We start from the raw sequence: 22,476 nt of genomic DNA on the forward strand, positions 1-22,476 counted from the left end.
GCAGCGCCCGTGGCAGCTTTCCTGACCAAGAAACTCAGAGCCCATCCCTGCATCACTTGATGGGGGCAGAGAACCTTGGCCTGCAACAGAAACTGCAGGCCGAGAGGACACTGAGCCTGGGGGTCAGAGCAGGCACGCCCAGGGCAGAGCCAGGCCCAGCCACCCTGGCTGTCATAGCCAGGCAAGCGCCTTATGGCTTTTAAGGCCTCATGCACTCACGAGTTCACCCTAAGCAACCTCAGGTTCCCCATCTGTCCTGCCCTAAGAAGAGGGATCTGGAGTGTATAGACAAACTGGGGCCTTACAGGAGACCAGCATCCAGCCGCCCCAGGCCATGGTGACCTTCAACAGAGATCTGTGTGCCTGCAGCTGTGTACGCATTCTGAGACTGACTTAGGCCAAAGGAAGGTGCCTGGCCTATGGCCCAGACCCTGTCCCTCCCCTCTGTCAATGTGAACCCACATGAGAGGGGCACCAACTCTCAGGGCTGGGCACCCTGCTGGACCCCAAGCAGCTCTGGGGAGACAAGACCTGAGTGGGGCTCCCACAGCTGTGCCCAGCTGGGGCCCTGCAGGCCTGGTGGGAGGCAGTCCTGGCCGAGGGCTGCCTGCTGCCTGCTGGCCCTGTGTCCCAGAAGGTCAACTCAGGTCGCAGGAAGAGACCTGGCACGGCCACCCTGAGTGCAGCCCTTCCGTGGCCTCCAGGAGGACACACACATGGGCAGGATGCTGGGGGTCCTCAAGGGACCACCCGTTCTTTATGACACCACAGCCCCACAAGGATGGATCACCCCACTCAGCAGATGGGCACACTGGGCTCAGAGAGGCCCGGGAGGAGCCAGGGTCACTCAACTTTTGAAGAGTGGGTGCCAGGATTCAATCTAAGTTGGCCTGAGCCAAAGCCTGACCCGTCCACTACCAGCCAGACCAAGAGGGCAGACGCCACCAGAATGGGGAGCCCTGGGGGGGCCCTGCTGCCCAGGGTCAGGTCCCAGCAGTTTGCAGCTTGTTCAGTGAGGGAACTCGGAGCCTCTATAGTCCCCAGGTCCTGCCGAGTATCGAGCCGCACCTTGGTTCTTGGCTGTGGGATGATCCTAGCCCAGCAAGGCGAAGGCCCCCATAGCCATCGCTCTAGGAGACTCTGAGACCCTCCCAGCACACACCCAGGCTTCATAGGCCTTGGCCAGGCAGGTCTTCCCGAGGCTGCGCTGCCCCTGCCCATGGTGGTGTCCAGATTCCACCTGCACAAACGTTCTAGGTCAGGGTAGGTCCTGGGCACCAGCCTGGGGCAGTGGGAAGTACCCATTCTCTGCCCAGGCTGCCCACTGACCCAGATGGGTACGACTGGGGACCAAGGGGTGCAGGAAAGGGGCTGAATGCTGGGCAGAAACCATCCCAGCTGCTGGAAACAAACCCCAAGCACCCACCTGCCTGCAACACCTGCCGCAGGGTGTGCAGCTGAGCTCCGCTCCTGGCAGCTGCCCTGGACCCACAGGCGGCCCAGCTCCAGCCCCAGGCGGGCACCTGGGAGCTACTGGCCCAAAGAATCCCTTCCCTGGCCTCCCCCCAACAGCCTACAGGGCTCAGCATTTGTGATCCAAGGGTGACACCCGAGAACAGTGAGGCTGGGAGGGAAGATGCTGCCTGGGCCTCTCTGGATGTTTTTCTGCCCCACTTTGTTTTTTGAAGCGGGTGGGAGCCTTAGGTATAAGCATTGGCAGATGTGACCTCGACTCAAATTCTCAAGGACAAGTGCAGAATGGACGGTGCCTCCCTGGCTCAAATGTCTGGGGACAGCAGCCTCCACTCTGGGGCTGCACCTCGAATTTCGGCGACAGAGCAATTGCAGCAAGCAGCCGCTTTATCGGGGGCCCATGTGAGCTCGATATTGCTGTGGCCCCTCGGCCCCAGCATTCCATGCCTCCCAGGGGGGCAGATAATCCCACAAAGGGCCTCGTGCCAGAACAAGGACTGTAGAGAGGCTCTCTATGGCCGCCGAGTGCTTTCGGCCCCGTCAGCACTGTGTTTCCTGGAATCTTCTTACTGGGCCCCACGCTTCAGATCGAATGTCCCTTTGAAAGGGCCAGAGGCGGCCCCTGTGCCCTGCCTCTGGGTCTGCCTGACACCAGATCCAGGGGGCTCGAGCCTGACCTGCCCCACCCGAGGGGAACAGGCCCCCAGATGCCCCAGGGCCCGCCAAGACCTCAGTCCCAGGCAAGGAGAGGAGTGAAAGGCCTGCATTCTGGCCCAGCAGACACCAAGGCCCTTTCTCCTCCAGGGAGCCTGTGGCGCTGGGATTCGGTCGTCCCAAGCCATCTCTCCTCTCCCTCCCTACACAAGTTTGTGGGGCTGCCAAGACCCAGGGACATCTCTCCAAACAAGTCCTGTTCTCTTCTCTCGCGAACAGGGTCTCCCGATCTGATCTCTGCATAAGTCTCCACAGTAAAACCAGTCGAGCTCATGGAGTCAACCACGTGTCATCCACGTGCTCTGTGTCATCCACGTGCTGCACGTATGTGTGCTTGCATGTGTGTGCATGTGTGGGCACGATGCGCTGATTACCGTGAAGCCCCCGTCTCCTGCAGTTCTCTGGGCAAGTCCAAAGGGTGTCCCCTCAGTGACATCACAGACACAATCTTAGCAGTCGGAACGTCAGGTGGATAATGGCAGGGTGGGGAGGAACAGCTCTTCCCCTCTCAGCTGTGGCAACTGCCACTCTGATAAACAGTACCCCCAACCCCCCGGAACAAAACTAACAGGAAACCCCTGAGAGCAGGATCCAGCTCAAAAGCCCCTCCCCACCCAGCACGGAGCTGACGCCCACCTCCCCGCCTGAGCAGGCGCTGTGTGTGCTGACCTGAGGGTACCCCTCAGCAGCAGGCTGGTGACATTCCTTGGTTCTCCTCTTCAAGGAAACAGTAAAGAAGCCCAGGCTGTGAGTGAAACTCCCAATCCTAGAACGGTGTCTCCCCGGGCCATAAACACAGCACAGCTTCCAGGTCAGCCCCTGGACGATCTGCCCACCTGGCACACAGCAGGCCCTGCCAGCACCAGGCCCAGCCCAGAAGGCCGCACTGCCTTGAAATGAGCGTGCCACCCACTCCAGGACAGGGTCATGATGGGGAGGGATGAGCTGTTCCAGGGGCCCAGCCGCCAGGTTGCTGCTCCGTGGGGCGTAGCCAGAAGGCCCGACCCGTGCGTCTCCTAGCCATCGGCACCCCGCTCATCCAATGGTCTCGGACGAGATGTTTAATCTGGAGGCCGCATCCAGAGGAGCCTGCCCAGCTCTGCTGTCACACACACAAGCCTGTCTTTGGCCAGTGAAAGTTCCAGAAACCCCAAAATAGCTCCTGACTGCCTGGATCCTAAGGACAATAATAGCAATAATCACAGCCACAGGCGAGCATTCCGAGTGCACTGTCCCGGCAGGGGGGCTTGGTCTCCAGTGTCCCCACCTCTTCCTCTGTGTTTCATCTGCCCCGTCCAGAAGCGTCAAGAGGGCCGAGCATCCTGCCCTAGATGGGGGAAAGAGAAGGCAGCGGCCACAGCCCCAGGGACCACAGGCACTCACTCCCACGCAGCACCCAGGCACCGGCCCCATTGCTCTCCACTCTCACCCTTCCCCCAGGCCCCCTCGCTGGACTCCGCACAAAGTGGGCAAAGGCCAGTGCTCCAGCTCGGCCCTGGGGCAGCTGAGATGAAACACACCCCTACATCTCCTTGCTGCAGCCAGAGAGTGCCTCCAGCTCCCCAGGTTCAGCTCCAGGTCCTGGGGGAGGGGGTTGCTGGGCATTGGCCCCCGACCCTGGCTCTGTCCTGACCCAGCCGAGGCATGGATGTCAGCGAGGGAGTCTAGGAGTGACCCTCGGAGCTCTGGCTGGGGCTAAGGAGGTTTCCCCGGAACCCCGTCTCTGAAAACTGAACCCCACTCAGCCCAGCTCAGGGCTTCCTTGGGAATGGTCCCCAGACCCTGGAGGGCGAGGTCCCTCACCCTGGGTTTCCTACGAGTGGCCACTCTCCTGTCCCCATCCTGTGGCCACAGCAGGGGACAATGGTCCAATTGCAGGTAGGCCATGACCCCTCTGACACTGGCCAGGCAGGCCCCAAGGCGCCCTCCTGGACCCACAGGGCCTCCTGCCTGCTCCTGCAGAACCCAAGGAACAGAAAACTTCCCCTCAAGGAAGAGCACACAGGGCCAGAGTGCACAGGACCTGACCACAGAGGGCCTGGCCGCGGAGGCTTCCCATCTTCCTGGTCACACCAGAGCCCCTGGGCCAGCCTCCTGCCCATCAAGTTCCTGTGGTTGGGTCCAAGGTCATCAAACGTGGTGGAGCCTCGGTTAGTTTGGGAAGTGAAAGCCAGGCGCCGTCTCTGAGGCTGGAGGCTGGCGGCGCTCAACTTTGAGGCATCAAGGGAATTTCAGAAGCCTCCACACGTCAGGGTTGCAGGGCTTAGGGCAGTGCTCACGGGGGCTTCACAGCTACCTTGGGGCACCGTGGCTTCATCTGCCCATCCTGTTGCTGGCGCTGAAGGCCTCTGCCTCTGGGTCTGTCAGGGGAGCAGGGCTGGCAGGGTCTTGCTTTTGCAAAGCTGGTGTTTAGCCAGGGCAGCGAGGAGGTGGTCTCCCTGGCCCCCGACACGGGCCTTCCATGGGGGTCTCCCATGTGCTCTGTGGCCAGGCTCTACCCGCTCTCTAGTGACCGACACCCGGGGAGTGGGAAGCAGCTGTATGGCCAGGAGGTCCAGCAGAGAGAGAACTGGGGACTGTCAGAAAATGCAAGACGGCACTCTCCCCACCTCAGCCCTGCTCCTCACACAGCCACGCTCGGTCTGGTGGGAAAAGGAGGAGTCTCTCCAGGGGCCGGCGGGGCCAGGCTGCAGGAATGGGCCTCTCATGCCCACTGTGGCCACCAGCCCCTCGTTCCCTTTGAACGAGGGTCACCTGTCAGGAGCGGACGCAACCTAAAACGCTCTGGACAGAGCACAGAATGACCCCTTATCAGCCGCCAGCACAGGGGACTCAGAGTGCAGCTGCAAGGGGCCTCGAACCCAAGTCCCGCCGCCATAATTAGCAGATGAGATTCAATAACAAACAGCAGCTTTTAGCGGCTTTATCTAACCTCGGGAAGGTAAGACTAACACCTCCGACGGAGGGAAAGTTAAGACTCCGGAGCCTCTGCCCTGCGGTTCCGATTCCCAGCCGTGAAACCAGAGAGCCCCTCGTGGCCATGCTATCTGCCCCCCGATTCTCTGAGCTCCCTTACTCTCTGCTTTTTTTTTTTTTAGGCCTTTTGTTCATGAGGACACTCGGTGGAATGTGCACCCCCCCACCCCGGCCACCCCCTCCACGCACACACACTCTCAGGCACACACACTCTCCAGGAAGCACTGGGTGCTCGGGCCCGGATTCCGCTGCTCATGCAGGCTCACAGTCAGAGACGCCGAGTCTCCGGGGCTCTGAGATATTAACAATCTGCCATCATCCCAGATTCGCTTGCGGCTGCTCAGATTTCCCTGGCCCGGAAGAAGCCGCCCAACATGTTCCTCAGAACAGAAATCCAGGAGCAGTTGCCCGGTCCAAGGGGAGAGCAAGCTGGCCTTGCTCAAGTTTGCTATTTCTCAGGCTGCAGGCTTAGGGGCCCGGGCCTCCCGTTTTTGCAAAATGGATTGTCAGCCGAGTTGATGAAACAAAATTTGGGGTTTCAGAGGACACCACTCAGCATATCTTAGTAGATCTTATTTTTAAAGTCATGTCCAATCACTTCCAGGGAAAAATTGATCTGTCTCTGATAGCTTTTCTTCCTGCTAATGTGATAAATAAATAATTAGCCACATTGTCGGGCTGTTTCATTAAAGAAAAGGATGGCTCGATGGGCCGGGGTAGAGAAACCGATCGGAAAGCACGGGTCGGCTGTAAATCCCCGGTGCTTCGTGGCACCATTTGTATTCTGTCAGTCACTCGCTGTACGCTCAGCCTGGGCTGGGAACTGAATACCCCATTCAGAGAGGCACTCGCACGGCGTGTTATTGCAATTTAATATTTTCACACACAGACACATCATTATCTGGGAACCTGACACTGGCAGCATAATTCTGTAATTTTTCAAGAGGGCCTAATTTTTCTAAATGCAAGCACCAGGGCCCGGGATTATCTAAACAGCCTCGTTTCCTCTTTGTTTCTTCTCAGGGGTTACAGCGTGCGGAAAAGTGCTCCAGATCGCTGCTGCCTCTCCACCTTTGAACTTTTCTGGTCTCTTCTCCCACAGTGACCAGCTGCAGAACAGCTTTGGGCCGGGTGTGCACGAGCTACTGAGGCAACCAACTCTGGCGCCGTAGAGGGCTAAGGACCGAGGTGCAGCCGAGGCAAGTGGCTCTTTCAAGGTGCAAGAGGGCAGAGAGCCGTGCGATGTCGCTGATCAACAGAAACAGAGTAGCTTGGCGGGCTCTCTCGGGCCGACCTCAGAAGCACACTTGCCTGCAGGTGTGCGTGTTGTGGACAGACACAGAGCACACACACGTCCGCATACTCCCTGGAGATAATCTCAACATGCCAGCCAGAAGAAGGGGTATGTGAGGGGCCACTTCTCCCTGAAGCAGTGTCAGCTCTGGCCAAGAAAACGCCCTCTGGTTTTCAAGTAGTTCAGAAATGCATCGGCTTTTCCAGGAATAAGAGCCTGCGGGTCACCCGCAAGGAAGGCCAGAAATCTCCCAGGGAGCCAGCTCCTGTGGCACGTCCCTTGGGCCAGGCCGCTCCATGCGGCTAAAGCAGCAGTATTTTCACCAAGTCAATAGATACTCTCTGCGTTACAGGCTTCCCTCCAAAAGGGATCCAGGGACCTTGGGGCAATCCCCCTGACAGCGAAGGAGCCCTGTGCACACACAGGGACTGGGCCAGCAGGGCAGCACGCGGGAGAAGGATGACAGCAGACCCTCTGATGTGGGGCTGGAAGGGGCTGGAAGGGGCTCTCAGGCCAGCACTGCCGAGAGATGCTGACATAGCCAAGACCTCTCCTCCCTATCACGGCCTTCACTCGGGAGCATAGTCTGAGGACAAACAGGCCCGGGCAGCGGCGGAGATTCCGGGACGCGGCTCCACCAGGGAGGCGGTGGGCAGCAGGGGGTAAAATGAGGATTAATGCCCAGAGCCGTCAGAGACAGTCACGCCGACTTCCTGTTTGCCCAGGGACCACCGCGGCCACCCTGTGGTCACCATTTGGGCTCCTCCGGTGAGAGTCACTTTTGGTCTTTGTTTAAATGTTTTATGGACTGATGTGACCAGCCTCTCTGACGAGGCTGTTACAGCCCGTTGGGCAGAGAGAAATGTCTGGGCATTTTTCAACACGTTCCCCTTTCCCTGGGAGACCCAGCTACAGGAGCCATGGCGGAGAGTCTATTATGGAAATCCATAGCTGCCGTACTATCGGCCGCCGGGTCTAGATCAGATACAGGATTCAACCATGTCACGGGCAAGAGCTCCCGGTCACATTAGAGCCCATTCCTCACGCATGCACCTCATCATTTCCTCCCTCCGCTACAACCTTGGCGGCGTCCTGCCTGCCACAGGTACCAGAGAAACGAATTTCACTTGAACTACCGAATTACAGAGGGAGAGACAGAGGCTCACGGCAGCAAAGAAAATTACATAACCCTCCTCTCTGGCAGCCTCCCTCCCTCTCTTCTGGGCCTTTCAAATGTGAAACAGGACTGGGAACAGGCATCACCGCGCCACTGCAGAGAGGAGGCCCTGAGCCTCGTGTCTCCAGCGGCAGGGATTGGGGTGAGCTGTTGGTCGGATTCTGGCTTTCCTGCCATCTTAGAACACCATGGTCCGGACCCCCAGGCGAGGGACCACTCACTCCCCAGTGAGGACACAGAGCCTGCTGTGGAGCTGCTGAGCCCCTGACTTGCCACAGCGGGAGGCAGCCTGTACCACCCAGAGCTCGGGGACCCTGTCTCCCTCCAGGTGGGCCCCGAGCATGCATCCTGCAGCTGGAGAGGTCCTCTGCCCCCTGACATGCAGGTCTCAGAGCCCGGCGCACAGGAATCCCACCACACTATGCTTGGCACCGGGAAAGATGAGCGGACGGATGGGAATGGAACTCACAGAAGCCCCCAGCCCCCTGCAAGAATTAGGAGGCCTCTGATAAGAAAAAAGTGGCACGTGCCAACAGCTGTTTCCACCCCAGGACAGAGGCAAGGACGGAGGAGACCCAGGGAGGCCGACTGTGGGGAGGTGGCGGGGACGGGGGAGGCACCCACTGCATGTGGCAGGGGCCAGAACAGGTTCCGGCACCTGCGCCTCCTAGTTTGAAATGAGCAGCTAATAATCATTGCATGTTTTATTTCAGGGCTGAGCTCTAAGGCAGGAGTTAGAACGGTTCTTCTGCTGCAACCTAGGGAAGACCCCCGTGTGGTTTGGCTTTATGATGTGGTCCGGGCCCCGCCTACAGCGATGCCGCAGTACTGGTGGTCCACGTACCAGGCCTGGCCTGTGAGCACCTGCAGCCTGCACACCCACCCCACACAACACACACAGAGACTGGGGCTGAGGACTGACCAGTCAGCTTCCCAAACAGACCAAGGAGACAAAAACAAAGCTCCCCAGCTGGCCGCCTGGCTGATTGGAGGAGACATTGTGAAGCACCCCAGCCTGGCTCTGGGACCCCGACGTCCAGGAAAAAGCACCCACTAAATACCCCGGTGGACCTTCCAGATCCTTCCGTGCAGACACCCCTGCTGGAGGAACTGGTTCACACACGTGTAGACATGGCCGCACTTCTTCAACCAAGTTCAAACTCACTTTTATTGTCCAAAGTGTCCTCACCTTTACCTGGTTTCACAAAGGGGAGAGTCCAACAGCAATGAGGGAGAGGGCCAGCAGCAAACCCAGGCCAGCATGGGGCTGGGGACCCTGGGAGAGCAGGACACGCACACGATGCAGAGTTGGGGCGAACAGAGCCTGGGTTTCTGGGGCTGATGTGGGACACTCCTGGGCCTGTGTCATGGGACAGGGCCAGGGCCCACGGGAGACCTCGCCAGCAGCCTCCAGGAGGCCATGGACCAGGACTTCATATTTGCCCCAAACATTCAGCTTTGTGATTCTTCTAAAGTGGGAAAGGAGACAAAGCTACTGATTTCCCAACTCCGCAGCACACCCCACGGAAAGCAAACTGCAGGCCTGGAGATCTGCCCTGTGGGGGCCACTTCAGTGGGAACTGGCCCCAGAACCACAGGTTTGGGGAGAGCCAGCCAAGATGTAGACCAGCCCCTCTGAGAAGCAAGAAAGGGCTTCAGACCCAGAGATGTGTGCTCTGTGGAGTTCCTGTGCCCCCCACAAAACACCCACCATCACCCCAAGCTAAAATTCCTTATAGAATACACATTTGGTATCAGAGGAGAAAACCAAACCTAAGTAAATCCATCAAGGTAAGTCGGAAGGCTAAGGAGGAGGGACACGGAATAGTCCTTAATGTGCCCAAGCAAGCCAAGCAGGTTTCTGGGAATTACCTAAGAAGCACCCGTGAAGCCTGGAAAACCTCTGCTCCGCACACCCAAGTGAAGGCAGCCTGGCCCCGGCCTCCAGCGAACTCCTCTGCACACCTAAGGGAAGGCAGCCCTGGCCCCTGGCCTCCAGCGAACTCCTCTGCACACCTAAGGGAAGGCAGCCCTGGCCCCTGGCCTCCAGCGAACTCCTCCGCACACCCAAGTGAAGGCAGCCTGGCCCCGGCCTCCAGCTAACTCCTCTGCACACCCAAGTGAAGGCAGCCTGGCCCCTGGGCTCCAGCTAATTCCTCCGCACACCCAAGTGAAGGCAGCCTGGCCCCTGGCCTCCAGTGAACTCCTCCGCACACCCAAGTGAAGGCAGCCTGGCCCCTGGCCTCCAGCTAAGTCGCCTGAGCCCTTTCCTTCCTGTTAATGCCCCCCTGGCACTACCTGTGGGCCAGGAAGGAGACAGACACCCTCGGAGAAGCCCCAGGCTCCAGTGCTTCTGCCCAGAGATGCTGGGAGCAGACAGAAGCTGAGCCCATGTGTCCCGGCTCCTGCACCCCCAGACACCTTCCCTGAGCCACTCCACGCGGGGGACCAGCCGGCGGCCACTAGCAAGGGCTTCTGTGGCACAACTCAGCCACCTCAGAGCACATCTCAGAAGCAGGAAAAGCAAACCCTTCCCTTGTCTTCCCGGCCCCAACAGATCCTATGAGAGCCCCAGGTCCACCCCAGTTGGACAGGGAGCACGTATCCCGCACCCTCCCTTCATCCAGCAGTCAGTGCAGATGTGGCCAGGGCTGCAGCAAAGACACGGATCGTGACACACACGCACACTTGGACACACACACACGTGCTTGGACACACCCCTTCACACACCCACGCTTGACGGAGCATGGGCTGGAGCGGCACAGTGTGCTGGCAAGCCTGTTACCCCGAGAGGAGCATCGATCTGGTGGGTTTCTTCACAGGGGGCTCAGAGAGCCGCTTTGCCAAGCAGGGCCTCGAGGTGGGCAGAGCAGAGGCTGCTCCTGGTTCTATACATTTAAAGTGGGCACCCCACGTGTGGGGGGCTTGGCTCACTCCCGGTCAAGCCTGGTGCGTGACTCCTCCTCCCCCAGGAGGATGGCAAGCAGCAACTGCTGAGGGTTCTGCAGCCCTGGCCTCTGGGGTCCCCTCTGGCCCGAGGTGGATCACAGATGAGCCTGTCACCGCACCCACTACTCCGCCTGAAGAGTGGGGTTCAGGCCAGAATGAAAAAGTGACTCCTTGTCACCGGGTTCGTTTCAACACAGGCTCCATGGCCTCCGCCCTGAGAGGTGCGTGTGCAGGCTTAGAAACAGCACCGCCATCAGCGCGGAAAATGCGCATGGGATGGCACAGAGCCTTATTCAGAAGAGATGAAATAGTCACTAGGACCCAGCCATGTTTTAAAATGATTATAAATTATTTTAACAGTGCATTTGCAAAGGGTTATAAAAACAGCCATAATATATTTTTTTCCTTAGATTCTAGAATTACCAGTGTGACAGCTAATGCAATAATGATTTGTTTCAAATGCCAGTGTTTAAGCTGTATAAAGCTGATTTTATACATTTTTCCAGTAGGCCGCATTGTAGTTAATGAAATTAAACACACCAATCGCATTTGTCCCCAGGGGACGAGGAACTGAACACACCACTGGTTTATTTTTTTATTAAAATAAATTGCAGCCGGCAAGATGGACTAATTGCATACAGAATTGAAAAAGAAACATTCCATTGATATAATTAAGCCAATTTTCATGGACAGAAATAGTTATAGTGGATATAAAATAAGCAAAACCTTCACCAGAATCTGACTTCCCTCCTTTTTTGTCCAAAATGTTAACTATTAAACAAATATGATCTTGGAGGGGCCGGCACTCCTGTCTTCAGGCCTCAGGGCATTGTTCCTGCCTCTCAGGCTAGGCCCGCCAGGCGGGCCAGCCCAGGCACCTCCAGACCGTGGAGGATTTGATGGCAAAAGCCCAAGAGTGAAGTGGTCAGAGCAGGAAGAGGCCACCCCTCCCCTGCTCTGGGCCCACCGAAGCTTGGGAGCACTCCTGGCCCAGAACGGCCACCGTGGCCCTGCTGCAGCCTAGGAGACACCCAGACTTGAGGAGTCACGGCCCATGCCAGGCTGGACCAGAGACGTCAGCTGCCATCCCCTTCTGCCCTGTAGCTCAGACCAACAGGGCAGCAGCAGCTCCACCTCCCCTTGATTGCTGAGATGGGGGTGGGGAGGGGGGAGGGGGTGGGGGTGGTTATTCGCCTCCAGATCTGAGGGGTGGCAAGGGGCAGGTCCTACACCTCCTGGACCAACCTGAACCTCCTGCATTTCTCCTAAGGCAGCGAGCGAGGGGGTGTGGAGGGTGCAGACCAGGCCACCGGACCAAGGCTTCTGCTCCTCTGTGCCTGCCTTTGGGGACAGGACACCCACAGCAGGGGCAGGAGCGGTGGGGGACGGAGCCCAGCAGGAGTCCAGACCCTGCGAAGCAGGAATCCAGCCTACAGGTGTGAGGTCACTTACACGCTGGACACATGTGACGTTCCGCCTGCTTTTTAAGAACTGACCTGCTACAAGTTGAGCACTGGCCTTGAGAAAATGCTTAGAGCCTGACACACACACGCACACCCTATGGAATTAGTAGCAGCCTGCAGTGCTCTGTGGGGGAGGGGAATGCTACATAAGAAACCCTGGAGGTCTTCATTTCACTGAATTTCAGTGGAGCCCTCAGTTTGCTGTGTGGCCTCCCAAGAGTTACTCCACCTCTCTGCGCCTGGGATTTCTCACTCCCAAAAGTGGTGCCTGCTCCTCTGCACTCTGTCTTCCCGGGGTCAGTGAAGGGAGGAGGTGTCCTGTCTCCCAAGTACGCTAGGAAGCCCTGCCAGTCTCCCGCGGTGGCCCAGCAGGAGCCCGGGCTGCGGATCAGACTGGGCAGGCGGGTCTACCCTCGAAAGCCGGATCCCCACCCTCTGCCTCGGTTTCTCTGCACTTCCCTCTCCCTACAGCCCCTACTTAAGCTCAGGCGGCGCGCGCTCCCGCGTCTCTCTGGGCGCCGGTCGGGGATGCCGCAGGGAACCGACGCAAAAAGGGGCCTGGCGCCCACGGTGTCCCGCACGAGGTCGAGGGTCGGCTGTTGGGCACGCGGAGGCTGCCCTCCTCCGCAAGGGAGGCTAGGAGGAGGGGACCCTTGGGTCCAAGCTGGGGCTCTAGAAGGGGAGAGAGCCGCTCCCGCCCGGCCAGGGTCGGGGCGCCAGGCTGCGCTGTGTAGACGCGGGCGCTGCTCCGCGGTAGTTGGCCGCGACTTTGTGCGCGGGGAGCGGGAAGTCTGCTTAGACGACCAGCCGGCCAGGGGTCTCCCAGGCCCCGCTCCCCGACCCAGCCCGCGCCATCTGCAGCCCTCGGCGGCCCGATTCTGAGCCCGCGGCCGCCGCTGCACCGCGGCGAGGCCCCAGCCAGCTGGCTTCGCTCGCGAAGTTTCTTTCCCGCACGGGCAAGTCGCCGGAGCTGCTCCTGGTCCTCCCGCGCCGGCGACGGGAGCTGCAGCTTCCAAGACTTGTTACACGGGTTTGATTCAAAACCTGATAAATTGTATTTAACGCTATTTGAAAATTTTAAACGAAATTATTCAAAAGATTTTTAATCCTGGATAATTTTTGTTGAAACTCTAATTATACATCACCTTAATTACCAGCCCCAGCCCCCCAAGGATCCCTAATTGCCTCCTAATTGAATAAAACAGGGGGCTAATCGGGCCCACGGCGTCCCAGCGAGCTGCCACCAGCCTCGCCTCCCTTGAGGGGCCTGGTGGGGGGAGCCCTTGGCTGCCGGGCCACCTTCCCCCACAGCCTCCCGGCAGAAACGGCAGCCCTGGTCCCCTGCTCTGCGCACCGCCCAGAAGAGGGCTTGGGAGCGGAGGAAGCCTTGGGGCCAGGAGGGGCCAGGAGGTCTGGCCGGCACCTGCTCTGGAAGAGCCGCTCACAGGACAAGCAGGACGCCCCCAGTGGGTGTCTGGTGGTTGGCGAGCCTAGGGCATGGCCAGCGCCTGTCCCCAAGGAGCCCACCCAGCAGTTGCTCCAAAGCCAGCTTGGCAAGCCCCCTCCTGCCAGCTTCCGAGCCATGGCACACCTGCGAAGCCAGGGGCACAGGGAGGGCCTGTGGGCGACACACAGTCCACTGCCGTGGGGCACCAGGCCCTGGCGGCCAGCCCGACACTCCACCCCTCCACCGCAGCCTCTATGTTTTCGTCCGAAGCGGGGCAAGAGGCTGGACTCCCGCCGGACGTCCTGGCGCTGCTGCCCTAACCGGCCTCCAGACAGAAGGCTGCCGTCCTGGCTCCGGGGAGGGGACTGGTGGAAGAGGCCAACTTCCCCAGGGAGGGTGGGAGAGGGGAGGGTCCAGTCAGCCTGGCCTGTTTCTGCAGGAAGAAGGAAAGAGGCTGTGAGTTGGGCCTCCAGCCCCGCTCACCTCTACCCTGTCTCCAGCACACCTTCCACACACATCACCCTCAAACACAAGCAGGACACACACAGTCCCCATCTAGCGGGGGCCGCAGCTCCCCTACCCCAGGGGCTAGATGGCACTTATGGAGAGGACACTCCCCCAGCCCTGGAGTATGTGGCGTCTAGGACATGGGGTCTGCCACCTAGGTGGGGATCAGGCCTCAAGGAGCAGCTCTGATGGGGGCACCGACTGGCACATCCTTCTCCTGCACAGAGGTCCCCAGCTGTGCTGTGAGGGGGATGGTGGTCCAGAGGGCACCTTGGTGGTGCTAACCCCCCACCTGCCCACCTGGCTCACAACAGCCCTAGAAACAATAAGCTTTTGTTAAGCGTTGAGTTTGTGATGTGGGGCCGCAGCGGCCCCTTCCCCACCGGCCCTACTGCTCTGGCTTCAGTAGGGGGACCCTGTCCCCGAACTGTCCTCACTCTGCTCCTGGCCCCCAGGCTCAAGTGGAGGAGGCTGTAGGTTTCCCGTCACCTCAGCCACAGCCCCGGCTTGGGTGCCCCAGTGGCCACCTCTGTCCTTGGAAAGCTCAGCTGGGAGCCCAGGTCACCCCCAGAGCCGCCACTATTGAGCCCTTCACCAGACCCAGCCCGGAGGAGCAACCCACCTGAACGGAGGCTTGGAATGGCGTCTCCAGGGAAACACAAACGAGATTACACCTCCAGACGCACACTCGGCGGTGGCCCCCAAAACGCTGGGTCATGGGGTCGCCTCCACTGGCCTGGTGGCTGTTCTGTGCCCAGCCTGAATACCAGCCTGGTAACCATGACCTTGCCCCTGCCCCACCCCACAGTCCCCTGACCTGGTCAGCATTGTGGGGAGGGGAGGACCTGCTGGCTGTAGTGCTGGCCCTACTGCCTCTGATTCGGGTAATGGACTGTGGTCCCTAGGGAAGTCCACATCTGCTTAAAATATCGCCTGATGAAATGAAATTCTTCAGCGGATCCTGCCTTGCTCAGGGCAGGCAGTGTGATCCCGAACCTGCCTCAGCCACCTTGGGGGGCCTGGGGACAAGCGGTCCAAGCTGTGGAGCCCGGAAGGAGGGGTTCCCAGCGCTCGGCCAAGTGTGGACAGAGGGCTGAGGCCTTGCAATAACCTCTCATGGGGTTTTTCCTCACTAAAGACTCTCGGGAAAAGGAAGCCAGCGCTCGGCGCTCCCGCTGGGCCCGGCTCTCCGGCCTCCGGGCCAGGCCACCAGACGGCTGCCAGGCACCAGTTCTGGTCCTGAGCGGACCCGGTGCCGGGCCATCTTCCCCACCTGGCAGAGGTGGAGCCAGCGGAGAGCCGGGACCTCTTGGAAGTTTCCGAGGCCGCGCGGGTGCGCCGAGTCCCCCTCTCGCTTGCAGCGAAGGCCCCGGCGTCAGCGCGGCCGCTTTCCCCTTTTTCGCTCCAGCTTCGGGCCCATCCTGGGCTAGGGCCTGACCTGGTGGCCCACACGCAGCCCGGTGGTCCCGACTCTGAGCAGGCCCGCCGTGCACCCACAGAACCGAACCCGAACACGCACACGTACACCCCACGCGCGGAGGGCCCGCAACGCCGCGCACAGACAGCCCCTTCGCGTCGGCGGCGAAACGCCCGGCCTTGTTCGCACCAAGAGGGGTCAGAGGTCACGAGAGGCCGAGGCCAAGGGCACCCGGCAGCAGAGCGCGGCGGGAAGGGGGCGCCTCACCGAGGGGCCGGGAACGGCTGACGGCGGAGCGCAGGGGCGTCCGGCATAACTCGGGAGCTGCTTTTCCCTGGCGCACAGAGCGCGGGGCCTACGGCAGCCGGGCCGCTGTTGGGACTAGCCGGGCGGGTCTCAAGCCGAGGGAGCGGAGTTCGGAAAACCTCCGCGAGTCCCGCGCCCACCCGGCTCACGCTTGGGGGCTCGGCCCCGGGAGCTGCGAGGCCGACCTGGCGGGACCCGGCCCCGGAGGCGCGAACGGAACGGCGTGGGTCGGGCGGGGACCTCGAGGGGAGCGGCCCGGACGCCTCTTCCGCGGGTGGGCGGGCGGGCGGCCTGCAGAGGAGGGGGCGGCGGCGGGAGCAGGCGGCGCCGATTCCGCTCCGCGCGGCACTGGCCGCTTCGCTGCAGCCGGGGCTTCGGCGGGGCTGCGGGAGCCGCGCTGCTCGGGCCGCGGCGCCGCCCGTCCTCACCTGCCCGCCGGCCTCACCGCGGATGGCGCCGGCGGCCGGGGCTGCGGGGTGCGCGCGGGCTGCTCGGAGGCGCAGTGGCGGGCGAGGGCGCGGGTGGCTGGAGCAACCGGCCCGCGGCAAGGACCGGCTGGCGGCAGGCGGGACGCGCGGAGCCCGGGGCTCGGCCGAGACGGAGCGAAAGAGAAAGTAAGACCGAGGACCAGGCAGTCTGGCCGGGGCAGCTCTGTCCCCGCCGGGCCCGGCTGTGCCAGGCAAGCGGGTACAGAGGGGTCCGCGCGGGCCCAAGGGCCGCAGCGGTGGGTCGGGAGGTCGCCTGGTGGGGACCCTCCTGTCGGAGGCACGGTCGCCCGGGCGGCCCGCGCAGGCTGCCGGCGTCCCAGAGGAGCGCCCTCCACCACGCGGGGCACCGCCGGGGGATAAACTTCACGACCACAGTTCCCAGCCTAGGCAAAAGTCTCCATTTTGCTCCCCAAGTGGCTGCGGCTGTCCCGCCGTTGCTACCCCTGCCCCTGCGCCCGCGGAGCCGGGTGGGCGCCGGCCCGCGCCCCCTCCTCCGCCCCTCCCTGGCTCGGGGTCTCCCTCCTCTGCGCCCGGCTGGCGGACGCCAAAGGCGGTGCTCTAGCGCCCACTATTTCAAAAGCCCGGAATATGATTTGACCAGGACTGAGAGCCACTCGGAGAGAGAGAGGGAGAGAGCGAGCGGGGAGGAAAAAGTTGCTCTCCCCTTTCGTCAACTTTTCGCTAACTTTCACTTTTCGCTCCCCTCCACCCCCGGCCCTCCCCCTCCGCCCCCCTCCCCGGCCCCCACCGCGCGCCTCGGGTTCCCGGGCCCGAGCGCCTGACACTGGTGGGGGGGGAGGGGGTTCGGCGGGGAGGGGGCCGGCGCCTTCGGGGAGCGCGCGGCCCGGGCGCCCCGAGCCTCCGCGCCGAGCCCGGTCGCCCCGGAGTGCGAGAGGCGGAGCAGCCCCCCGGGCCGCGCGGCCGAGCCGGGGGCCCGGAGCCGCAGGCGCGCCGGCCGCGCCCCGACGCGCACCCCTGGCCCGGGCGCCCCGGCCCGGCGGCCCGGGCCCCGGCGGCGCGGCGCGGCAGAGCGCGGGAGACTTACTTTTGGCTAGCTTCCTCGCCCTCGCCTTGGATCGCATGGTGTCGGCTCGCGGAATCTCTCTCCTCCTCCTTGAGTCCAGAAGCAGCCACACACTATCTTCATCTCCCCAGCATTGTCAGTTTGGACACCTTCGCACATGCGCACAGAGCACTCAATCTGACACCCCTCGCCGGGGCCAAAAAAACTTTGCAATGTATTCATCATCCTCATCGTCGCGCCGCCGCCGCCGCCGCCGCCGCCTCGGCGCGGGATTGGGGGGCTCTCCTCGGCCTTCTCGGTCTTCGTCTCACTTATCTCTCCCCCCTCTCCCCCCCCTTTTCAGCGCAGCTCGGAACTGGCCCTTTAAGAAAACATTCCGTGCTCGGCGCTCCCGCCCGGGGCCCGCACCCCGGACACTTTAAAAGGACCCAGGTGGCCCCGGAGGCGAGGTGACTATCCCCCCACCCTGCCCCTGCGTCGCGGCGCGTCGCGCTGCTGCTCCCGCCCCAGCCGGGGCCGAAGATGGGGCGGCGGCTGCGGGTTTCCACACGACTTCCTTGGATCTCGGGGCACACGCGCCGATAGTTCGGACGCGGGTCCGGGCTGGTTTTGCTCCATTTTACAGCGTTTTATTACTAATTAAAAAGCTTTGCGTTCCTAGTCGCCCCGGCCCGCTTTTCTCCTGCACTCTCCCCTCGGCCCCCGTCCCCGCCCCGCGGGGCGCTGGAGGGGGCGTCGGGGCTCGCGCGCCAGAACCCGGCTCCTCCGAAGCCCCTCCGGGCCCCGCCGCCCCCCTCGGGCCTCCCGGCCCCCGCCTCCTCCCCTTCGCCCCCACCCAACGGCTGCTGCTTCGGGCTTCGCGGCTCAAAAACAACAGCGGAGGCGCCGCCAGCTCTGCGCTCCGCCACTGCCCAGGCCGGCGGGCGGCACTGGGACCCGCCGCCCTCGGTCCCTCGCGAGGCCGCGGAGGCCAGCACGCCTCGCAAGGGGGGACAGCGCGGGGGCGGCCGTCCAAACACCAGGCGTCCTCGGCTGGTTGTCCCAGGGCGCCCGCACCTCTCCGCCCGCGCGCTCCTGCCGCCGCACCCCCCAGGTGAGTACTCGGCTGCGCGAGCGCCCGTGCTGGGCCACCTTCGGGGACCTGGGCCTCTGGGGACACTCCCCTCTGGCCTCTCCGGGCCCAGGTGCGTAGGGGACGGAAGGGCCGGCGGCGCAGGTGGAACAGCGCAGACAGGAGTCGACCAGACGCTTCCTCTTCCCCTGCAGCCCCCAAACTCCGAGTCGCTGCGGCGGAGGGGCCGGGCTAAGCGCAGGCAGGGTGGCCCCTGCCCAGGAACCGGACGGTCCGAGTGCGGATTTCTCATCTGAGTATCTGGGAATCGAGAATGAATTGGAAGGAAACCGAGGCGCTGCCCTGGCCGGGTTGCTCCCCTGCACCCTTCTGGAGCACTGAGGTCCTGCCCGGCAACAGGACTTGGAGCTGCCGCAGAGTCAGCCTGAGCCTGAGGCAGGGGTCGCGCCCGCGATGTGGGGTCTCTCCGCCGCCCCGCGAGGCTCCTGGCCGTGCCCTCCCTGCCCTTTGTTGTGTAATGAGACCTGTGGCGGCTTCACTGAGACCCACACGTGGAACTCCGCGCCTCCGCGTTAAAGGAGGTGAAACGCAGCAGCCCTGAGAAATCCCAGACCCCGGTGTCCTAGCAGAGGCGCCCCAGATGGGGAAGGGCGTGCGGCCGGCGCTACCCCAGAGGGAAAGCCCAGCGGAGCGGGGCTGGGCGGGAGCCGGCGGCGGCGATGCGCTGGGCCTTCTGCCTTGGATCCTCCGCAGTCGGCACCACTTCCTTGCTCAGATTTGAACCCAGATACGGCTCCCATGGCTCCAGGGTGCCCAGTCTTGCAGCCAGCTCGCCGCCCGAACCCTGGATGGAAGAAGCGCTCACTGGCCGCTACCTCTGCTGTTTCTGGCACCAGGTGAGTGTTGCCCAGGGAAGGGCCATGAGCAATGGCACAGCCGCATTCCCTGCCATCCTTCTGAGGGTCTATCGACCCCTTTACCCACCCTCCCCACACCCTGACCATCTTTCAACAGGGGCTAGGGCACAGAACGGCTCAATTTACAGGCCCAGCTCTGGAGATCTTGATCAGCATAGCAGACTAGGGCACTGCTGCAGCTCTGGACGGCCAAGGCCGGTTCTGAACCTGCTCACCCGAGTGGGCGGGAGGTGCTGGAGCCCAAGAACACAGGCGCTGTCCTGCCTACACCCTACCAAGGGCAGACTCCCGATGGTAGGCCCAACCTGGCTGGAGCTGCTGGCCAGAAAGGACTCAAGGTCACTCCCGCATCTCTGCACCCAGCTCCCCCTTGCTCCTGCCTGAAGCCTCCGCAGGTTTGGGCGGAGGCCTGGGGAAGTTACTATAGTGCCTGCAAAGCACTCCCACCTGCAGAGAGGGTCCCTTCCCCACCCTTACCCTGCAGCCCAGCAAAGGCCTCCTTTGCCTGTGGCCTGGAGGTAGCCAACAGATGCCAAGGTTGTGTAGTCCTGGCCTTCTTGTAGGGGTGCCCCAGTTCTCTCCGGTCCTTTCCATGCCTCCTCTTCCAGCTCAGGAGGTGATTCTCAGAACCCTGACCAGGCTAGGACAGGACCGCCATCCCTGGCACTGTTGCCAGCACCTAGGGAAGAAGGGCAGGAGGTATGGGAGCAAGCTGGTCTGTGCCATCTGGCCCCTGCCCTCCTCCAGGCTGTTGGGTAGGGATGAGGTCACGGATCTGCCTGCGGAGGGGTAGCTGCCGGTCAAGCCTGGCCAGGGAGAAGCTGGGCTGCCTACCCGCAAGGCACTGATGCAGCCCTGGCTCCGGTGGGTCAGTGTCTCCCCAGCCTGCTCGGGAAGCCCAGGCAGGCTGTCCCCAAGGCCAGGGCCCTGGCCGAGGTTGCATCCTGGCCTGGCCAGGCCCTGCCCCCGCGTGGCCAGACTTAGAAGCGGAGTGCAGGTCAGGATTGAGGAGTCCCATGAGGAAAAAGAGTGAAGCAGGGAAGATGACATGCAGGTCCTCCCTGGGGCCCAGTTCTGTGTTCCTGCCTGGCAAGGGCTTTGGGGGGCTTGGGGAACAGGTAGGGCAAGTGGAGGCCCAGTGGGGAAAAGGTTGGTATTAAAACTTTTAAGGGCAATTTTCAAACCAAGTCTAGGTCTGCAGAGCCTTGGGGCTGACGCCAGGCCCTGGGGCCCCTGTGCTGGCAGTGTGAGTGCTGTGAACACATTCCCACTGACCTCCTTGAGTTGTCCAAGGACAGTGAGTGTGGGGTGACCACAAAGAGGCTCCTACACTGGACAACTGCACGCTGCTGTCGAGTTCCACAACCAATCTTATAGCTGGGGTCTTGGAGGTTAGCTAACCACCTACTTCTGCTGGGGTCCGGGCAGAGAGGGAGTCCATGGAAACTCGATTTCCCCATGCGCCCTGCAGGCTCCCAGTGTTTCTAGCGGCTGGAGATCCATGACCGGGTTAATTCCTTAGAGAAAAGGCCAGGCTTGAGAGCCAGAAATGCTGGTCCTGCAGTGCTGGAGGAAGCATCTTATTAGACAGCGAGTAGGAGGGCCCCAAGCCCCAGGGGTTCCCCAGAAGCCCATTGAGTAGCAGAACTACCATGTCGGCCCGCCCTGCACTCCCTGAATCTACAAATGCATTCTAGGGCTAGAGGGCCCCTTCGCTTGGCCAGGTCTTGTGCCCCATGCCAACTGGCAGGATCATAGCTGCCCCAGCTGCCCCCACCTCCAGCCCCTCAGGCCCCAGAGAGCCCTGCTTTGGGCTGTGTGTGCAGGACGGGAGGTGGGCATGGCACCTTGCAAGATGGACTGACCTCCCCAGCTTCTCACCCCTTTCCCTCCTGCTCCTCTGTGGGGTTTGAACTTGCCCATGGGTTTTCAGATACTTGGCCTCAGGCTCTATTGAATTCCAAGTCAAGGTTTTACTCACTCCACACCCCCACCTTGTTCCTCCAGGTAGCAAGGAAGCACATAGCCTCTGGTTTACCAACGGGCTTTCCTGGGAGATTGGAAATGCCCCAGGTGGGATCCAGACGGCCAGCACTCACCCCACCCCCAATATCTGGGCCACTGAGTCAGGCCAGGATGAGGCTCTCACTCTCTGGGCATGTTCTCCTGCCCCACACTTGGTGGAAATGTCTCCCAGACTTGGGCAGCAGGAGGCAGGAGACCACAGGGGCCCTTGGGGATGGCTGACTTGGCTCCCACTAGACAGAGGGGAACACGGAGGAGGGCTGCTTGGACCCCGTACCTCGCAGGGTCTCAATGGGGGCTGAACGCTGGAAGGAGCCTGCATTTGGTCTAGAATGGTGGGGGTGGGTGGGAGACACAAGTCATCGAAAAGGCCATTTCTTCCCTATTCAGGCCTCTGAAATGACCCGAAGTGGGTGCTTCCTCCAGCATTGTGCCTCAGCTGCACACTGGGGTCATAGGAATCCCCCCCAGACCCTGGGGTCAATATTTCTGGGTCCCTTTGAACCTTCTTCTCACCCGAGGCCTGGGAAGCCTTCCTGCGCCCTGGAATACTTGGAGAGGACACGACACAGGTCCCAGTTCTGGCCCAGTGGTGGCAAGGTTCCGTCCCCTGCACTCAAATGTATCCCAAAGCCGATACCCAATTCCAGGTCCCAGAGTGGGTAGCCGGGAGGAGTGGACTTCCCAGGAATGTGAGCCACGTCGCTGATTTCGAACAAACCCCAGATGTGTGGAAACTGACTTATTTTGATTGCAAGAGGATCCTTGTCCCTTGCAGATGGGCAGCTTCCGGGGACCGGCTTGCCATCAGCAGGCACGATGCTGTGGCCACTCCAGTGGAACCCCTCTGCCCGGCTTTGTGTCCTGGCATCCCCACCAGGGTGCCCCGCTCTCCTGCGCAGATGTCGGGAGTATCTGGATGCCCCGTGGGCACTTCAACGGCCCAATTCGGAGTTTTTTGTTTTGTTTTGTTTTAAGAGATTGAGACTGTGAACCTGAACTCCCTTGATCTCCCGTTGGGCCCAGGAGGGAGCCTAATCCAGGCCCAACCGGGCTCACTGAGAAGGTGCAGGAAGCCCCCAACGACTCCTACTCGTGTGCGGCCCTTACTGGGCCGGGACGCTGCAGTGGTCGAGTCGCTGGGTGTCTGCAACCGGGAGCTCCCCCGCCGCTGGGGGCAATAAACGGAATCGGTTTCCCACGCTTTCCGTCTTGATCTCAGAACCT

The 22,476-nt window shown here is 61.6% G+C and overlaps 1 protein-coding gene and 1 long non-coding RNA gene across 4 annotated transcripts in view; one reads left to right on the forward strand and one right to left on the reverse strand.

Moving 5' to 3' along the window:
• Positions 1 to 17,357, reverse strand: part of PRDM16 (PR/SET domain 16) — a 364,845-nt gene extending 347,488 nt beyond the window's left edge. For all 3 annotated transcript variants that reach the window (XM_007980873.3, XM_073007915.1, XM_073007914.1), the window contains exon 1: positions 17,257 to 17,357. In XM_007980873.3, coding sequence (XP_007979064.1) covers positions 17,257 to 17,293 — 37 coding nt within the window. In that variant the 5' untranslated portion in view covers positions 17,294 to 17,357. The remainder of the gene's footprint in view (positions 1 to 17,256) is intronic.
• Positions 17,218 to 22,455, forward strand: LOC119619346 (uncharacterized). Its single transcript, XR_005235760.2, has 3 exons — positions 17,218 to 18,328; positions 18,502 to 19,203; positions 22,028 to 22,455. It is a non-coding gene; the product is annotated as an uncharacterized lncRNA (long non-coding RNA).
• Positions 22,456 to 22,476: the final 21 nt, after the last annotated feature.

The sequence above is a fragment of the Chlorocebus sabaeus genome, chromosome 20 (assembly GCF_047675955.1).
Source record: "Chlorocebus sabaeus isolate Y175 chromosome 20, mChlSab1.0.hap1, whole genome shotgun sequence".
Classification (NCBI taxonomy): Eukaryota; Metazoa; Chordata; class Mammalia; order Primates; family Cercopithecidae; genus Chlorocebus; species Chlorocebus sabaeus.